The sequence below is a fragment of the Rhagoletis zephyria genome, unplaced genomic scaffold (assembly GCF_001687245.7).
Source record: "Rhagoletis zephyria isolate East Lansing unplaced genomic scaffold, Rhagoletis_zephyria_1.1 Rzeph_scaffold_00257, whole genome shotgun sequence".
Lineage (NCBI taxonomy): Eukaryota > Metazoa > Arthropoda > Insecta > Diptera > Tephritidae > Rhagoletis > Rhagoletis zephyria.
The window spans coordinates 334,579-350,661 of NW_016157341.1; the positions used below are offsets into that span (position 1 = coordinate 334,579).

General features: G+C 35.6%; 2 protein-coding genes across 3 annotated transcripts in view; both read right to left on the reverse strand.

Annotated features, from left to right (window-relative positions):
• Positions 1 to 3,154: 3,154 nt before the first annotated feature.
• SmydA-7 (SET and MYND domain containing, arthropod-specific, member 7) lies at positions 3,155 to 7,257 on the reverse strand. Its single transcript, XM_017609827.1, has 4 exons — positions 7,143 to 7,257; positions 5,004 to 5,138; positions 3,749 to 4,883; positions 3,155 to 3,675 (listed from the first exon to the last, which is right to left on the reverse strand). The coding sequence occupies exons 1-4, from the start codon at positions 7,193 to 7,195 to the stop codon at positions 3,511 to 3,513; spliced, it is 1,488 nt and encodes a 495-aa protein (XP_017465316.1). The 5' UTR covers positions 7,196 to 7,257; the 3' UTR covers positions 3,155 to 3,510.
• Positions 7,258 to 10,675: 3,418 nt separating this feature from the next.
• The window catches only part of dmpd (F-box protein dampened), an 8,252-nt gene continuing 2,844 nt past the window's right edge, over positions 10,676 to 16,083 (reverse strand). Inside the window, exons 2-7 of one of the 2 annotated variants that reach the window (XM_017609825.1) lie at positions 15,521 to 15,648; positions 14,970 to 15,447; positions 13,947 to 14,195; positions 13,658 to 13,856; positions 13,228 to 13,535; positions 10,676 to 12,685 (exon numbers count right to left, since the gene is read on the reverse strand). In XM_017609825.1, the coding sequence (XP_017465314.1) occupies positions 11,498 to 12,685; positions 13,228 to 13,535; positions 13,658 to 13,856; positions 13,947 to 14,195; positions 14,970 to 15,341 (2,316 nt within the window). In that variant the 5' untranslated portion in view covers positions 15,342 to 15,447; positions 15,521 to 15,648 and the 3' untranslated portion in view covers positions 10,676 to 11,497. The remainder of the gene's footprint in view (positions 12,686 to 13,227; positions 13,536 to 13,657; positions 13,857 to 13,946; positions 14,196 to 14,969; positions 15,448 to 15,520; positions 15,649 to 16,083) is intronic. The other variant, XM_017609824.1, reaches the window with a different exon arrangement.

A 16,083-nucleotide genomic window follows, 5' to 3' on the forward strand; every position in this document is an offset into this window, starting at 1 on the left:
CTCACGGGTCAGCCTAGCTGGCCTATCCTTATTCCTATTCTAATATCATACACCCCTTTAAAGAGATATTTTATCCTCCATCTCGATCAGAATTACCTAAAACTTGGATCCAAGTTTATGATGTATTAATTTGAAATTTAGACAGCACTGAATCATTTCCGTCAAATTTCGTTGTTTGTCTGTTTCCGCGTTACAATTTTATCTATTCTAGGACTGAACCAATTAGGCTGAATGTCGAAAGTACCAGAAAATGATGGTTCATTGTTTAAAGGCCTTGTAAATACTGTGACTGGAAAAACTTGTCTTATATTAGTAAATGGGAGATCTAAATCGAATTTGGTCATGCATGAGACCTCTTATAAAGGCACAGACAAAATACAGATGCATTGACTAAAACTCGATGATGGCACTACCGCAATCGTCAATGGTACTGGAGTGGATGGAATTTAAACAAGAAAAAACCGGCATACCTACGATGTAAATAGTTTGTATAGTTTCTAGCGTTATCTTCCGAGCTACTGGATTTAATTAGTAGAACAAAACAGATATTTTATAGCGGAAGTACACTCACACACAATACCAAAAAAAAAAATCTTCAGTCTCTAGGCGAAAATTGTATCGTTCCGAATTTCATTGATCTCAAACAACCCGTTTTTGTACTTACCCACCAGATCTCAGTTTCTACCCCCTAACATACCACCCTACTTTCAGAAAAATTAAGCTCGCCCTGTAAGAATTGTTAAGTTTTTGCCAAGGAAGTGTTTTGATTATTTTGTTTTTTTTTTCGAAATTGAAAATAAAAATTAATTACAAAATTCTGTGGCATACTCATATTTCACAACTTCCTTAAAAAAAATAATAAGTGTTTTTACGAGTATCTTTTTTTTAATGAAAAACCACCTTTACTTTGTAAACATACCAATGTTTCGGAAGCATAATGAAAATGTGTGTTATAGTATGTATTTATTTTATTTTCCAAAAACTTGAAGTCAGCATTTTCTTAAAACTAGAGATATGTACATATTTATATCGTACACGATCTTCAAAACCAACAGAACTCAAAATTTGGCATTTTTGAAAGTATGCATTAAAAATGTACACAGAGCTTTTACTTACCTTTCAGCAAAAGCTGGAGCAAATTTTTGTTATAATTTGTTGAAAAAACCTAGGGTTAAGTCTTCCTTGCCCGTTTGATTAGCATGGCTAATAAATAGTTTTTCGTATTTTTTGACGAACGTGTAATTTTGAGTTGTGTAACCTTTGAACATTTTGTGTGATATGTAAATACGAGAAAATTCTGACTTTATTAAATGATAGTTTTGCCCAAAAAATGCTGTATAGCTAAAACATTTAATTAGTTTAATTAAAAAAAAAAAATAATGAAAATAATGTAAAATCGATTAAAATTGTACGACAATTTTGAATCGAAATTTTTGTAATATTGACGATTTTTAATTTTTCTTACCGTTTGATAAATTATTTTATGATTTTTAATATTTCTTTGAATTAAAATTTTTTATTTTTTTTCTTATTTCATTTTTAAGGTCTTGAAAGTATTTGGTAGAAAAAGCGAACGTAAATTACCCTAGTATATTTTTCAAAGCTCATCGGAAAAGTTTTCATCTACATTTTTATAAAATTTTTTTTATAAAAATGTTATTTTTGAGTTTTCATCAGATTTAATTGAAATTATATTTTTTTCACTAAAATTTTTATTTTTGTTGTGTTTAAATTTTTCAAACTTCACTCTCAGACTTCATTTTTTGAGTTTTAATGTAGAACATACCGTCGTTTAAAGTACAAAACCGCGTAACGTTATTTTGCCGAAAATTGGATTTGCTCACACAAGCTCTTGGCCCAAGCCTTATCCATTCGTCCTGAAACATACTACATAGCCAGAAATGCGATTGCTTTGAATATAAAAAAGAGAACAAATTTAAAATATGAATGATTTTGCTCTCTAGAAAATAATTTATGTAACCTCACACATGTACTCAGAGTGTTAAGAAATCTTTAGTTTTAACATACGAATATTTTTGAGGTGCTTAAAGAGAGTTGCCACCCGTTTAAAAAGTTAGATTCAAATTGTTTAATAAGTTTAATGAATTATTAAAATATTGGTATCACTCGAAATGGGTTTGAAATTGATTTATTTCTGAATTAATTTTGGAGGGTTACCACATGTGCAATAAATCAAATTCAACTTAGTTCATCAGTTTATTAGAATATGTATCACGATGTCAAACGAAGGTTATTTAAGAAGGTTTTAGCTTGAAAATATTTTGAAGAGGGTTGCCACCTATTTGAAAAGTTTAATATAATTAACTTGTATACAAATTATATGAAATATTACAATACGGGTGTCTAATTTTGTTAACTTATACCCAAGATTTACGAAATATTAAAATATGCGTGTCAAAGTCATACATTTGTACTCTTCTTTCGAATTTCAAAAATGAGAGGTCGAAATAAAGACCTTAGCCTGCAGATGTGCGAAAAGATTTTAATTTTTGAAATCAGATCTTTTTTATCGGTACAGGGTGATTTGAAATTTGATGATATTAAAAACCGACACTATGCGGGAACTCTCTCTCCCCTCACTCGGAAATGGCTGCATGCATTTAGATGGAATATGGCACTCGGATCGTTTACAACTTTGATTAACATTTGGAATAGTTTCTAGGGGTTTGGACAACCTCATTATTTTTTAAGTCTCAATTTCGTTTACAAGAATTATTAAATATTGATTTTTAATTTCTCTATCATTTTTTATCGCTTTTAAGGATTTTTATTATTTTCAATCAAAAATAATTTTTTTGCTTGCATCTAAATTTGTTCAATAGTTGCTTTCAGATTTATTTATTGGGCTTAAGGTTTCTCTTTGGTAGAAATTGCGAAAAAAATAACAGCTTTGCGGCGATTTATAACGAAAAATCTTAAAATTGGTAAATTAAAATTTTGTTCTGCGTGAAAATCGAAAATGACGACTTCGAAGTTTGCGCCTTAAATCTTTTGTTAAAATTATAAAACATTGTAGTTATTGCTGATACATGAATAAAGGGTTAGTTGTACTATCTGATCGTCCAAATAAATCGAAAAAAATAATATATTTTGCAATTTTTATATTCTTTTAAAGAAATGTTTAAGGGTTTCACTAAATGTCGTAAGTGTCTTAAGATCGTAAAGTTTTTATAATGTTACATAACGGTTATTTTTATCACACATATTTTCATTGCATGAGGATGTTCTGATGGCTTGAAATATTCTGTTTAAGAATTTCTAGTGAGTCCCCAAATTTTTTTTTGCCACATAGCATAAATCTAGTGAGAAATTACATAATTTTTGAAAACTAAACTTATTTTAGCAGCTTGACTGCATTGATCTAAAAATTTACAGCAAGTACACTGCAGAATTTTTAGCTTGTTGAACCAAACACTTAGTGCTCAACTTTATTTTTAACATATTCCTAATGACCAATATTCAAAATCTATTTTCAAATGTTATAAAATTTTATGCTCCATTTCGCTGGGTATTCAGCTGTCTCAAATTGTCTTCGATCCGCCTCTGCTCCATGGCTATGCGACTCACTAAGTGCCCTTCAGGCGAATTACTCGGCTCGAAACGCAACATTTCTTTAGCTTTCGCAGCTATATCTCGCGCATTTTCTAATTTTTCCTAAGCAAATAAAAAAAATACAAATTTTTTTTTTTGTAAAATTTCCTTTGCTTTACCCAAAACGTATTTTCACCTGAAAAATCAGCGCTGCATTTCCCACCTCTTTGTCCTCATAAACCAACTCGGCCAGTTCCATGAAGGATAACAGATATTCATACAACGCAATGCCATACAATTTCGACACACCCGGCAGCACTGCACGCACCAACGGCATCAGTTCCTCGCACAGCTGCAATTTGCGCTCTAACAAATCCTTACCTGGCACACACATAGGGTTCATAAGTATGGCGCGCAGTATAGACGCAATATTCTGTTTGATTTCCACCAACACAAAATGGTTCTGATGAAAACGCGCGCCGTACTTCTCCAACAAACACTCGTACGCGAGCAGCTCACTATTGGTCTCCAACAGCGACTCGCCCACTTCCACCAGTAGTTGCTTCACCTCATGCGTCGCCATAGTGGCTGCACAACTGTTACATTGCCACTCCCCACTGCGCTTGCTGCTGCTGCTGCCGCTGCATACTACAAAACCGGCGGCACATATCTGACACTTCAGCGAGCTCATGTGCGTACCCAGCTCGAGCGGATCACTGCAGCGCTCACACGTGCATTCGATGCCCTTCGTGAGACGTAGCTCGTGTTGTCGTTGGCTGGTGCCCATTAATGGATTCGTATAGCAGTTGTAGATGACGTCGCCAGCACGAATGCGCACCGATGCATACAACTTGAGGCGAAACGTACCTTCGTCGAAGGTGACCACAGTGTTCGGCACACAATTATGTGGCAGCTGTGCGCCACACACGTAAACCCCCTTCAGGGTGTTGCCATCGTTTGCTGTGACGTCAAAAGCGTTGGCGTCGATGCGCCAGCAAAGCGTGTGTAGCAAATCGTGGGTGACCTTGACCCGCTTGAAAGCGTTCACTAGACCCGATTTCAATATTGGTGTGATGATTTGAACTTCACGTTCCTGCCACGCTTCGCTATCCACAACAGCGGCGCCTGGCGTTGTGCCAAGTGGAGCGCAATATTCGCTGGTTTGTGGATTCTCCATGAGCAGCAGCAACTTAAGCACTCCCAATATCGCGTAGTTCTCAACTAGTAGATTTTTGGAAATTCCAGCAACGGCCGTTGCATTGCAAAAGAAATCACAGTCATAGGCATTGTGGGTGGGGCAATCGATGCAGAGCGGAAAGAACTCACATTTCCTGTATATGTAGAAATGTATATGAGTGTATTTGTGTGTATGTGTGTGTGTGTGGAAAATACGTGCATTGAAAGTGATAAGAGTTGATGAGTGATTACATGCTGGCTGAGCGTCACTTTACTTGCACATCACAAAGGAGTCCTGCATGCATTGGCTGCAACGCATCTGTTCGCAGTCCCAATGAGGCGTCACGAGTAGTGGCTGCTCCTCCAGAATAACATCGCCTGGTGATAGTTCTGAGGTGGCCAGTAGTTTGCTGAAATTTTTAGAAAAAATTACAAATGTTTAGTAAGAATTTATTCATTTCGATATCACGCGTGCAAGGCACCGTCCTACGGAGACGTATTTGCCGCCATAAGCAGAGAGGCTGAAATACGAAGAGCTTGAAATTCTGGCCGACAAAAAAAAAGCCCGAAATTTTTCAGATCTTCAGACCTTCGAATTGGATAGGGAAGCAAATCAGCAACGCGTTTGGTTAATAAAATTTATCTAATATCATCGACAAAGTGCTCAGACGACTTCCTTTGCTAATAGCAGTAACCTCTACTTGAAGCTGCAGAAATCTAGTAGCTTACAACGGTAGCTCTTCCTTACAAAACAACATCTTCCAACTCTTCAGTCAACAACGACCCGCGAAAATAGTCACACGGAGGCGGAACCGATACGCACAGATAAATACCAAGTCGGAAGTTTCCAAAGATTTCTAACTGACTTAGTCGGAATACCCCCGTATGAGGTCATATAAAGAGTCTAGTTACTTTTGTTTTCCTTACTAAGCGTTGAAATTAGAAACAAATATGACCAAGTCGAGTCCGTTGAAAATAATAACCATTGAGTCTATTGTCACGTAACACTTTTCATTACAAAGTTCATTGACCTCAAGTACCATGTTCTAATACTCTCACACCAGATCTCAGTTCGTACCGCCCTAACGTCAGGCCTTTTTACATGTTTCGTCATATTTTCGGCATTCACCGTCGGATCTCAAAGTATTGTATAGTATTGTTTGTCTTGAGGAAACAATTTTATTTTTTATGGATTATTTCATTGACCTCAGGTACCCCGTTCTAGTGCTTATCTACCAGATTTCAGTTCCACCATAATGTCAGTAAATTAAAGCTCACCAAATACTACCAAACTTTTGCTAATTCAATATTTCGATTATTCCCGTGGATCTGTTAAAAAAAAAACTCTTATATGCTGAATTTAGATGCTACCGAGAAATTTAAAAAAGCGTCCCTGCCATTATTGCAAATTTTATATTTTTTTTTTAAATTTTATTACAGTAAAACCTGCTTTAGTACCTCACGAAAAATGTCAGCTTTTTGAGGTACTTAAGCGGGTTGGGTACTTAAAGGAACCCGCTTAAGTACCTCGATGCGGGTACTTAAGAGAACATAATTACTCATGTAGTTACATCTTCTTGTTAACTTACATAAATACTTGAATAACAACATTTAATGAAGTATACGTAGTTTAAAACCAAAATCGTAGCATTATTTAAACACATAAACAATTGAAGAAAAACTTTATTAAAAAAATATTTAGTGCAATGGTCTGTCATTTTTACAACAATTAAAATGTTTAAAAAGTCAAGGTTGGACATATCATTTTGTACCAAATTCAAATGATATTGTTTGCCACTTATGTTTATTTATTAATTTTTAAGGTTTTTCAATCAGTGCAGTTCATTCCCTAACAAATACCATATAAACCTAAGCTTAAGATTTTGTAGAACACTTAAAAAAATTCATCACAATTTCAAACTTTTTTCTCAGAAGTGTTTTTTGAGTATACTGTTTTATAGTCCATTCAATTTTAGTGCAATAATGTGCAAGTTTCAAGTGGCTAAAAGTTACCGTTGATTTTTTAGAATTCTTTTACCGAATTTGAAAATACGTAAATATTTTGAGGAATTTTAAAAGAGCACTTAAAAGGGGAAAATTATAAGTAAAATTGTAAATGGGGCACGAAAAATTGAGGTACTTAGGCGGGTTGGGTAAATAAGCGGGGAGGTACTTAAGAGAGGGATTTTATTCTGATTATATTAAAAAATTCACCGTGTCCAAAAATGTTGGTTACTTAAGCGGGTTAGGTACTTAAGCGGGTTTCACTGTATATGTTATTGCCCTTTTCCGGTTTTCCCAACATTTTTCTTTAGCTGCTATGCTGTTTATTATTATTTTTTTTTTAAGTTTATTTCAATTATCATGTAGTTTTTTTACCATAATTCGCCACTAAATTTCGTATCTCCACAAACCTTGGAAAACCTGCATTTTTAACAATTTTTACTTTTTCACTGTAACTTTGCATAGCTGCATAAAAAATTTATATAAAATACTAAAATGCTTAACGTTCCTTAGTTATTGTCTACAGCAACCGCAATCGATTCGAAATTGAGCAATATAAAGTAAACAAGAAGCAGAAACTAAGTGAGCTAAATACTTGGGGTTTCAAATACCCTACAATGAAAACTTTGGTGCCATAAAATACGAGAAAACTTCGTTATTGTGTGTGCGTGCTTTATTTATATTTTTATTTTTTTATAATTTTTTTATTAATTGATTTAGTACTAAAGTATTTAATTTTTTTGTATTGAAGCAGAAATCCCTTGGCACATGTTACTTATGAAATTCTACTAATTAATTTGCTCAATGAATAGTTTGCCTACTTTTGTAGGGCATCTTAAATTCCTCGCAACAATCTACAATTACTTCTTGTTTTGTTTGTCTGAAACGGGTGAAAAAAAAACAATCTCTATGTATACTAATTGAAATCATGAAAATTACCTCAATAATAGCCTTACCACAAGTTGTCAGTTTAGCTGATTCTGCTTTAATAATCTCCAATTTATGGCTATGTAATTGATAAGATTTGATGTACTATCAAAATCTGGGCAATATTGAAGCCACACTTATAATGCCCAATCATTAGTTGGCTCATGAGGGCCTTCAGTATTTTCCACAGTATCACGGAGATGTTAGCATCATTCTTCTTCACCAAACGCGCCCACCTGTCTCTCTTTAAAATTTCGCCTTTTTTTCCATTTTTTCTTTTGAATCTTTGTCTCTTATTAATCCCTCACAATTATTAAATATTTATCAATTTTTTCCTACAGAAGACACTTTTAAAGGCTACTACGTCGAATACGCCTTGAAAACTAGTGAAAATAGTGGCAACTCTGCGAGCTAATTACCCGCCGCGCAAACGAAAGAAAAGCCAATATGTGCGTTAATTTAAAATTATTTTTAAATACAATATATGTAGTATGTACACTGCCGGCAAAACGTATTGGCACAGCGAATTTTGCACAGTATATGCACCAATTACTATTCTAATATTTTTCCGCTATTAATTTTATAAAAATATGGTACATTCAACAACAAAAAAACACAAAAATATAATTTATAAACTTTGTGCAAAACTCGTGAAAATTCTATAAATTTTCAACTTTTTAATCAGATTTTTTAGAATTTTCTGGGTATGCAGTTTTGTAGCCCATTAAATTCTAGTATAAAAATGCAAGCTCGGAGTTAGTCAAAAATCGCATTGATTCGTGAGAAATTTTTTTGTTTCGAACATTTTTTTTTTGTAATTCGTAGCTACTTAGAAGTTCTACGGTTGTAAAAAAGCAGCTGTGCCAATACTTTTTGTAGGCAGTGTATGTATGTATGTGTGCACACAACTTGTCTGGTCTCGCTTTGATATGCTTTGTGTTTAAATTTTTTATCTTATATTCTGTTGCAGTTAGCAGCGAACTTTAAAGGGATATTTTTAGTTTTGAAAAGCAAACAAAAATACAAGCAAAAAATGGTTCAGCCTTTCGAGGAACTATCACTTTTGCAACACATTTAGGTATCGTGATGTAGCTGAATGCCTGATATACAAACATGCATTCGTACATGTGGTATGCCAGAAGGAAGAAAAACCAAATTAATGGCCAGCATTTATTTTAGTTTGATTTATTATCGAATTTGTTTTGTTTTTAGTTTACATGTCAACGTTCGGTTAAATGGGCTTACGTAGAATTTGACGCGGTTGTGCATACATATTTGCATACCAACATAGCTGTTTATTTCATATATTAAGTATGTTCCAATACCATAGGATTTAATCAGAAATAGTCAGATTTGGTCTAAAAGTAGTACTGACTAAATCATGGAGTCTGTTGTGCACTCTGCTCACATCTATTAAACTTAAAGCTCTCAAAAAGATCAGAAGAGCTTCAATGTGATCGCCACATAAATAACGTCTAGGTTTCGCTCGCGCCCTCCTGGAAATGGCATCGCATTCGACCATGTAGATGGTTTAAAGGTGTATCTATCGTCGAGCCACAGAAACGCCAGATACCTTTTGTCCAAATATCCAGTTTGTGCAAGTAAACCTTCAGTCTGCAGTGTCCTTTAAGATTACCTGTGACGATTTTTACTTTGAAGAACTATTATAAGTTGGATTCGTTTTAAGCTATGTCTCCCCAAATAAGCACTTTGTCTGGCGTAATTTTGTTGCGCCGCCCAACCTACATATTGCCAGATAGGACTCGGCGCCTGTTAAAGTTGTAGCCGCCGCTTCCCCGGCTAGTTGGCTAGCTATCTCATGTGATTATGTTCCCTTATGGCTTGTAACCCATAAAAAATGGTTGCTATTGTAGTTTGTCTGGGTTGGAATACTTTCCTGGAATATTTTCCTTGTTTTTAAAGTTAGCATGGTATTGGTCATCGTTAAAAGTTCTATCTATGCCTGTAACGTAAAACGATACACAGAGCTATGAAAAAAAGTATACCAAAATGATCAAAACAATGAGCTGAGTCGGTTTAGCCGTGTCCATTGTTGTTGTTGTTGTAGCGGCTACTAAGCGTTCGGGGCGGTTCGTCCATCAACGTTGTCGTCTATTTCAGCTAGGAGGAGGCCCAGGAAGTATGCTACTTCCAGAGGGGCTGTCCATAGGGACAGGGGCGTTAGCTGAGTGGGATTCTCAGGGCATGTGAAGAGGTGCCGGGAGTCATGTGGCGACTCTCCACATGCCGGGCATTGGTTGGGCACATCCTCGTTGATTCTGCTCAGGTAGCTGTTGAGCCTGCTGCAATAGCCAGAGCGAAGTTGGGCTATTATAGTGCGGGTCTCCCGAGGCAGACAAAGTTCTGTCCCGTCCACGTCCGGTGCCGTGTCCGTCCGTCTGCCTGGTTGAACGCCATCGAGTTCCTCAGCGTTCTTGATATCCGACTGAAATGTGGTAAGCGAGTATATTTCTATTGGGATACGATTTGTACACAATTGGGATACGATTTGCACCAAATTTTGGTAAATACCCAATCGTGTGACATTGCCTCTAAACTTGTATTTATACGGATGTTTTTAAAGAATGAACTATAAAAAACTAACCAAAATTAAATAACAGCAAAAACTTGTGAAAATTTGGTGCGACTATACTTTGTCCGACTACTGTACATAAGTTGACTATGATTACTCGGCCGTGCTGTCATAGTAGCACAATGCCACTAAGCGCATTTCAAATTTTCAGGCAATAGCCTCATGCGGTTATCGATTATATATTTTGTTATTTGTGTGAAATATTTAATTTTTTATTAGGTTTTTTTCTTTCGATCAAAATATGTTGAAATAAAAGTGAAACTAAAAAAAAACTTTTGCCAGAAGCCCTTGCCTCCCAAAAAAAAATACTGGCTACGGCCCTGGTTTTATATTTTACTAAAGTACACCCTTCTTTCTCTCTCTCTCTCTGTTTTTCAACAATCGGCGAATGAATACTATCGCATAAAAAAAAACATTTTAAGATTGGCTTTAAATCATTTTTATTTCAATACTGTTAAAACGCCAAATGATCTTCCATTTAGTTTCAAACTACAGTAGTTTCTGTTTTCTTTTTATATTTTTGTTTTTGCCTTTGCCTTATGCAAAATATAATCAAAATATGAGTACATTGACGTTTTCGCCGCAAATATTATTAATAAAAAAGTAGCGAACAACACACAATTAATAATGGTAGTTGGTTGTTTGCTGATATTTCCGGCTATTGATTTTAACCAATTCAAATATTTTATTTTGTATTTTTGGATATTTACATATTGTATGTACGTATACTTTGATTTAAAACATATTTTCAAGAATCTACGTTCACTGCCTTGCCGTTTGCCTTTTTTACGCCTTTTTTCTTTTTCTTCTTTTTGTTATTATTTAATGTGTACTATCTGTGAGTGTGCAGCATGGTTGGTATGTGAAATATTTAAAGAATGTTTTTAAAAATGTGTTCAGTAAAAAATTACAACGGAAAGTTAGGATTAAAAATTATCACGACGTCTTCGACGTCAGAACTTATGATCTCCAACTGAATACGTGTATATAACTGTATTTAATTAATGTTACATTTCTTTTTACATTTTTTTAATAGAAAACCACGATTGCTTTTACTGCTTTTCTTTATATTAGTATGTATGCATGTACTTAGTGACATTTTTTAGCATACTCGTTCACTGATTTTTTTTTACATTTTCGTCACTTGTTTCTCATTCTACTTATACATTCCTTATTTTATGTATTCAAAGGAAAAACACTACAGTAAAAGTATGTATGTATTACATTTAAAATATTTTATCATTATTATTTGCGTTTGCCACTACCATTTAAACATCTCGTGGCTTTTTGTACTCTACGTGCTTTTTTTGTCTCGTGTGACGTGATGCCCTGCAAACTGGCAACATGTTCCACGGTTGCCTCCTCAACGCCACACTGCTGCTTGTTGGCGCCTCCACTAACACCACAGCCTTCACGAATGCCACTATTTGTAGATGGGTCGCAGCCGAACCCTACATCTGCAGAGCATTTTGCTGCGACAGCTGCCGATGGCACGATTACTGCATCAACATTGTCATTACAAGCTACGCTCTGTCCTTGTTCTGGAACATTGCTGCCGATCTTGGTGGCTGAGAGCATGGCCGGACTGACAATTACGCTCCTGTGCGAACGACCACCAACATGCGCCAATTTCGGGCTAATTGCGTTTTCATTGCCATTAAAATTCACTGGTGTTGCGCTTTCTACCAGCGCATCGCTTACAACGTCTCCAAAGGCTTTAGCTACTAATGTGGCTGGATTACTTTGTTGTTGCTTTTGTTGCTGGTTATAATAACTGTTGTTCACGCTGCTACTGCTCGCAGCGCTTGCAGTAGTGCGTATTATATTTCCGCCACGCACATAATTCAAGCGATTTGTCATTTCGCTTGGCAACAACTGGGTAACTGCATCGTTTTTTCTGCCATCGGCGTCAGCAGCGTTGCCGAATTCCGGGAGACTGTTGCTTTGTGCAGTGGCATTTGAAATCATGCTCACCAGATTGTCGCTACCGTTGCAACAATTACCGTTGCTGCTGCCGGCGTAAATATTAAATGCACTGCTGCTGCCCTCAATACATGAATTGCTGCACCCCGATGAGCTGGCGCCGTAATGCTGGCGCTTTAGTTGATTTTTTGCCACCGAGCTGTTGACAGCCAACAACTTGGCGGTTGTTTCCTTATCTGGGAATGCGAAAACTGAAGCTTGAGACGATTGTGTAACTGATGCCGTCGATGTTGCGTTGTGCTCATTCATACTGGCATCATTTTCAATATCTGTGTCGTCGCTCAAGTTGAGTATTATATCCTCTGGTTTGACACCTTGATTGACAAGTGCTTGGAAATCTTCAGGTGGCGGGAGTATAGGTGCCAGCTTCTGGCCGCATGATGTGCAAATCGGAAGGGCTGGGCTCTTGGAGCGCCAATATTGCAATTCAGTTTTACATTTATTGAGTTCCTGGAATTGGAAAAGAGAAACATAATAGTTAAACGAACTTTAACTTGTTTCGCGATGCATGCACGTACTTGCATGATTCGATGTTTAAAGGAAAATTAATAAATAAAAAATAAAAATAAACAATTAAAAAATGAAAGCAAAATACCCAAACTGAGTACAGTTGAGCATACATACCTGTGGGTCCATTTAAAAAAGCTTAAGAGCCTTTAGAAGGTTTGAATTAAAAAATAATCATTTTCCCTTGAAAATGTTTATATTTTTATTCAGCTTCTATTAAAAGGGTATCTTGAACTACATATATGGGTAGTTAAACGTTAAAATATTATTTGAGAACCGAATGAAATGTTTATTTTAAGGGAAAATGACCTATACCGACTTAGGCTGCTTTAATTTAACGGGCGCTATGTATGTACATTTGTAGTGAGTATTGCATATCATTTTAATGTTTTTTTGTAAGCAGATTACTAAAATATCATTTTTGAAAATAAATGGTGCCGTCAAAATTTATTTACAAAAATTTCCGTTTAAGTTCATTTCCTCACCTGCAATAAAGTGGAAAATTTTCGTGCCATCTCTTCGTTTTTCTTATCGTTCTCATCCAAACGATTTGCATACTCCAAGGTTTGCTTTTGCTGCTCAGCCATCAATTTCTGCTGCTCGGCTATTTGTTTGCCCTGCTCCGATGATTTTCGCTTGCAATTACGCAACTCATTACGTAATACGGATAACTGATTATTGTAAATTTTCATGCCCTGCTTAATTTCACGTATACCCTTACGCAATACCATATTGCTTTGAGGTGGAGACGATGAAGAGCTATCAACATGATCGACGGATGCAACCAAAGCAGCTAAAAAAAAACCGCGACACATTGTAAATACATATTACTGTATTAAAGTAGTCTATTTTATATTTCCTACTTAACTAGGTATGCATATGTACACATACAAGTACATATTTTTAGACACTTACGCCTTTTTGTGGTGGTGGGCAATTTGAAAAAGTCCTTATTAAAGTAAGCAATATCGGGCAAAGTTTGTTCAATGCGATCCCTGAAATATTCCATGGCCATTGTAGAGAGATCAAAAAGTTCATCGGTAACCCGATATGGCCGCTCTAGACGCGGTGTATTTCTTATATAAGTTAAAATGTTATATACTTCATCTAGAATCTAAAAAAATATAATATATTTTAATGTATAAAAAATTAGGAAACGCATTTGATCCAATAAAAAATATTGTATGCAAAGCAATCGACTTACGGCTCCCGGAAAGAAACAACAATGGCCACGTTCGATATGTTTACCAAAAGTCATTTGCAGCAGCGATAGCCGCATATAACAAGTTTCAATGATATCGCATTCGCAAGCTAGTGGGTGGTTGCGACGTGCAGATTCACGACGCGGCATGTTCGCTTTAATGGCATGAAAACGATTGTATGTTTGCGTAATCAGACGTGAAAAGGTTGAGTTCAAAATATCCATACAAACATCATTCATTTTATGCGACACCTGAAAGTAGATACATAATTAAAAGCATATAAATAATTATCTTTTAAATTATATTAATTAAATGAAGGAATTAATTTAATTTTAAATTAAATTGTGTGAATAATAGAAGTATTATTTGTCGTGCGATGGGGTATAAAAATAAGATAACTCCGCTTTAAATAAAATAAAAAAAACTACAGAATCTTCTATAGTAGATCAGTACTACTTGTGGCTTTGTTGTAGGAACCCCGTTCTAACATGAATCATCAGCATGTTCAGTAGCTCGTTTCTGTAACTATTCTCTACCGATTATTTCTGTACTGGTAGAGAATATATGTACGTCATGCTCTTCTACTCATTAGCAGTAGAGAACACTTCATATATGAATTCCCCTTGGTAGACAATTGTTACAGAAACGAGTTAGAGGGCGTTGACGTTGAAATGTTGCCGGTTGTAAGGGAAACATTGACCTTACATTTCGACAGTCTACGAAAGTTCGAGTTATAGAAAAGTACTTTTTGTCGATTTTTATAGCCCAACCAATGCCTAGCAAAAATTTTTAAGCTTTTATTAAACCATTATTATCAGGTGCAATAACAAATATTATCCTCTGCAGAATCTCCAATTTTAAAAGATTACTTCTGATATGAAAAAAACTGGAAGACAAATTGACAAATACCTTTTTTTAGAATGCTTTGTTTCTCAAGTTGAGGTTAAGTTGATTTCAACTGAGGTCATTCTCAAATCTAAATGTTATTTGGAAGCTATAATATTTATAATTATTTTATAACTTACGACTCTTAATTGACCAACTTTTCGATAGCCCACATAGGTAAATATTTTTGCTAAAACTTCAATCGGCAAATCAAACAACTGCACTGGATCTGTGTTTTCATTTGTGGCAGTGGCGACGGTGTCACTCATTTGAAGTTGGTTTTGTTGTTGTTGATGTGTATTCTGGTGATGACCGCAATGGCGTGTTGTCATCGATGCCACACCTGTGGACGTGATAATAGTGGACAATGTTGGTGCTCCCACCACGCCACGTTGAGTTTGTGTAATCATTGCTGTGAGTCGGGCGGAATCTGGAGCGGCTGCAGGGACGCCAGAATTGTGACTGAGTGTGCCGTTGCCACTACTTGTGGCCATTTGTCGTGTCGATACCATTTTGCCGTATAAGAAACTCTTATTTGAATGCCCTTTATTATCCTCTATACATGAGTAGGTTTATTTGTGGCAAATATTCAGTTTTGATGTTAAGTTCCACTGAAATCTGCAAGAGAAAATAAAGATTATTTTGCTATTTATAAAGGCAGCTCTGAAGAAAAATCACAAGAAATACATACTTTCCAGTATTTCTGTAGATTATTATGAACCAAGAGTATCGTGAAACGTTTTGCGGTGTATTTAATTTTATTCAATATTCCTATTTTAGCTCTTAGTTGTTTGCTTATTCTGTTTAGGTTTGCTTATTCTGTTAGGTAATGTTCCCCAATAATACCAGAGTAATTACATGTAAAAACAACAGCATTTTAGCATATCACGGAAATAAAAAAATTTAGAACATCAGCGCTTTTATAAAAAACCGACTAGCGCGACCTCCATATATGTTTCAAAATAAAAAAATACGTGTCCCTTTTTTTATCACAAATAACAATATTTTGAAGTAGCGTTTATGAATTTCCAAAAAAAAATTTCTTTCAACCACTCGAATTCAAATGACAAAAAATTGGATGCATTTAAAAAATGCCAAGTATTTAGTCTGTTCCAATAGCAGTCCGGTTTACAGGATTTAGTCAGAACTTACAGGAAGTCGTTCCTATTGACATAAAACCTGTAAGTGGGAACACATTTGAGAGAGTAACTGAGCAACTGTTCCTAGTCAGAAGTTACAGGATTTAGTCCGGAG

Coding starts and splice junctions, on each gene's coding strand:
- SmydA-7 (XM_017609827.1), bottom strand. CDS start 7,195: ATGCAAAGTTACAGTGAAAAAGTAAAAATTGTTAAAAATGCAGGTTTT. Junction 5,139..7,142: donor AAAAATGCAGGTTTTCCAAG/GTTTGTGGAGAT, acceptor TAAAAATTTCAG/CAAACTACTGGCCACCTCAG. Junction 3,676..3,748: donor ATGCAGCGCTGATTTTTCAG/GTGAAAATACGT, acceptor TTATTTGCTTAG/GAAAAATTAGAAAATGCGCG.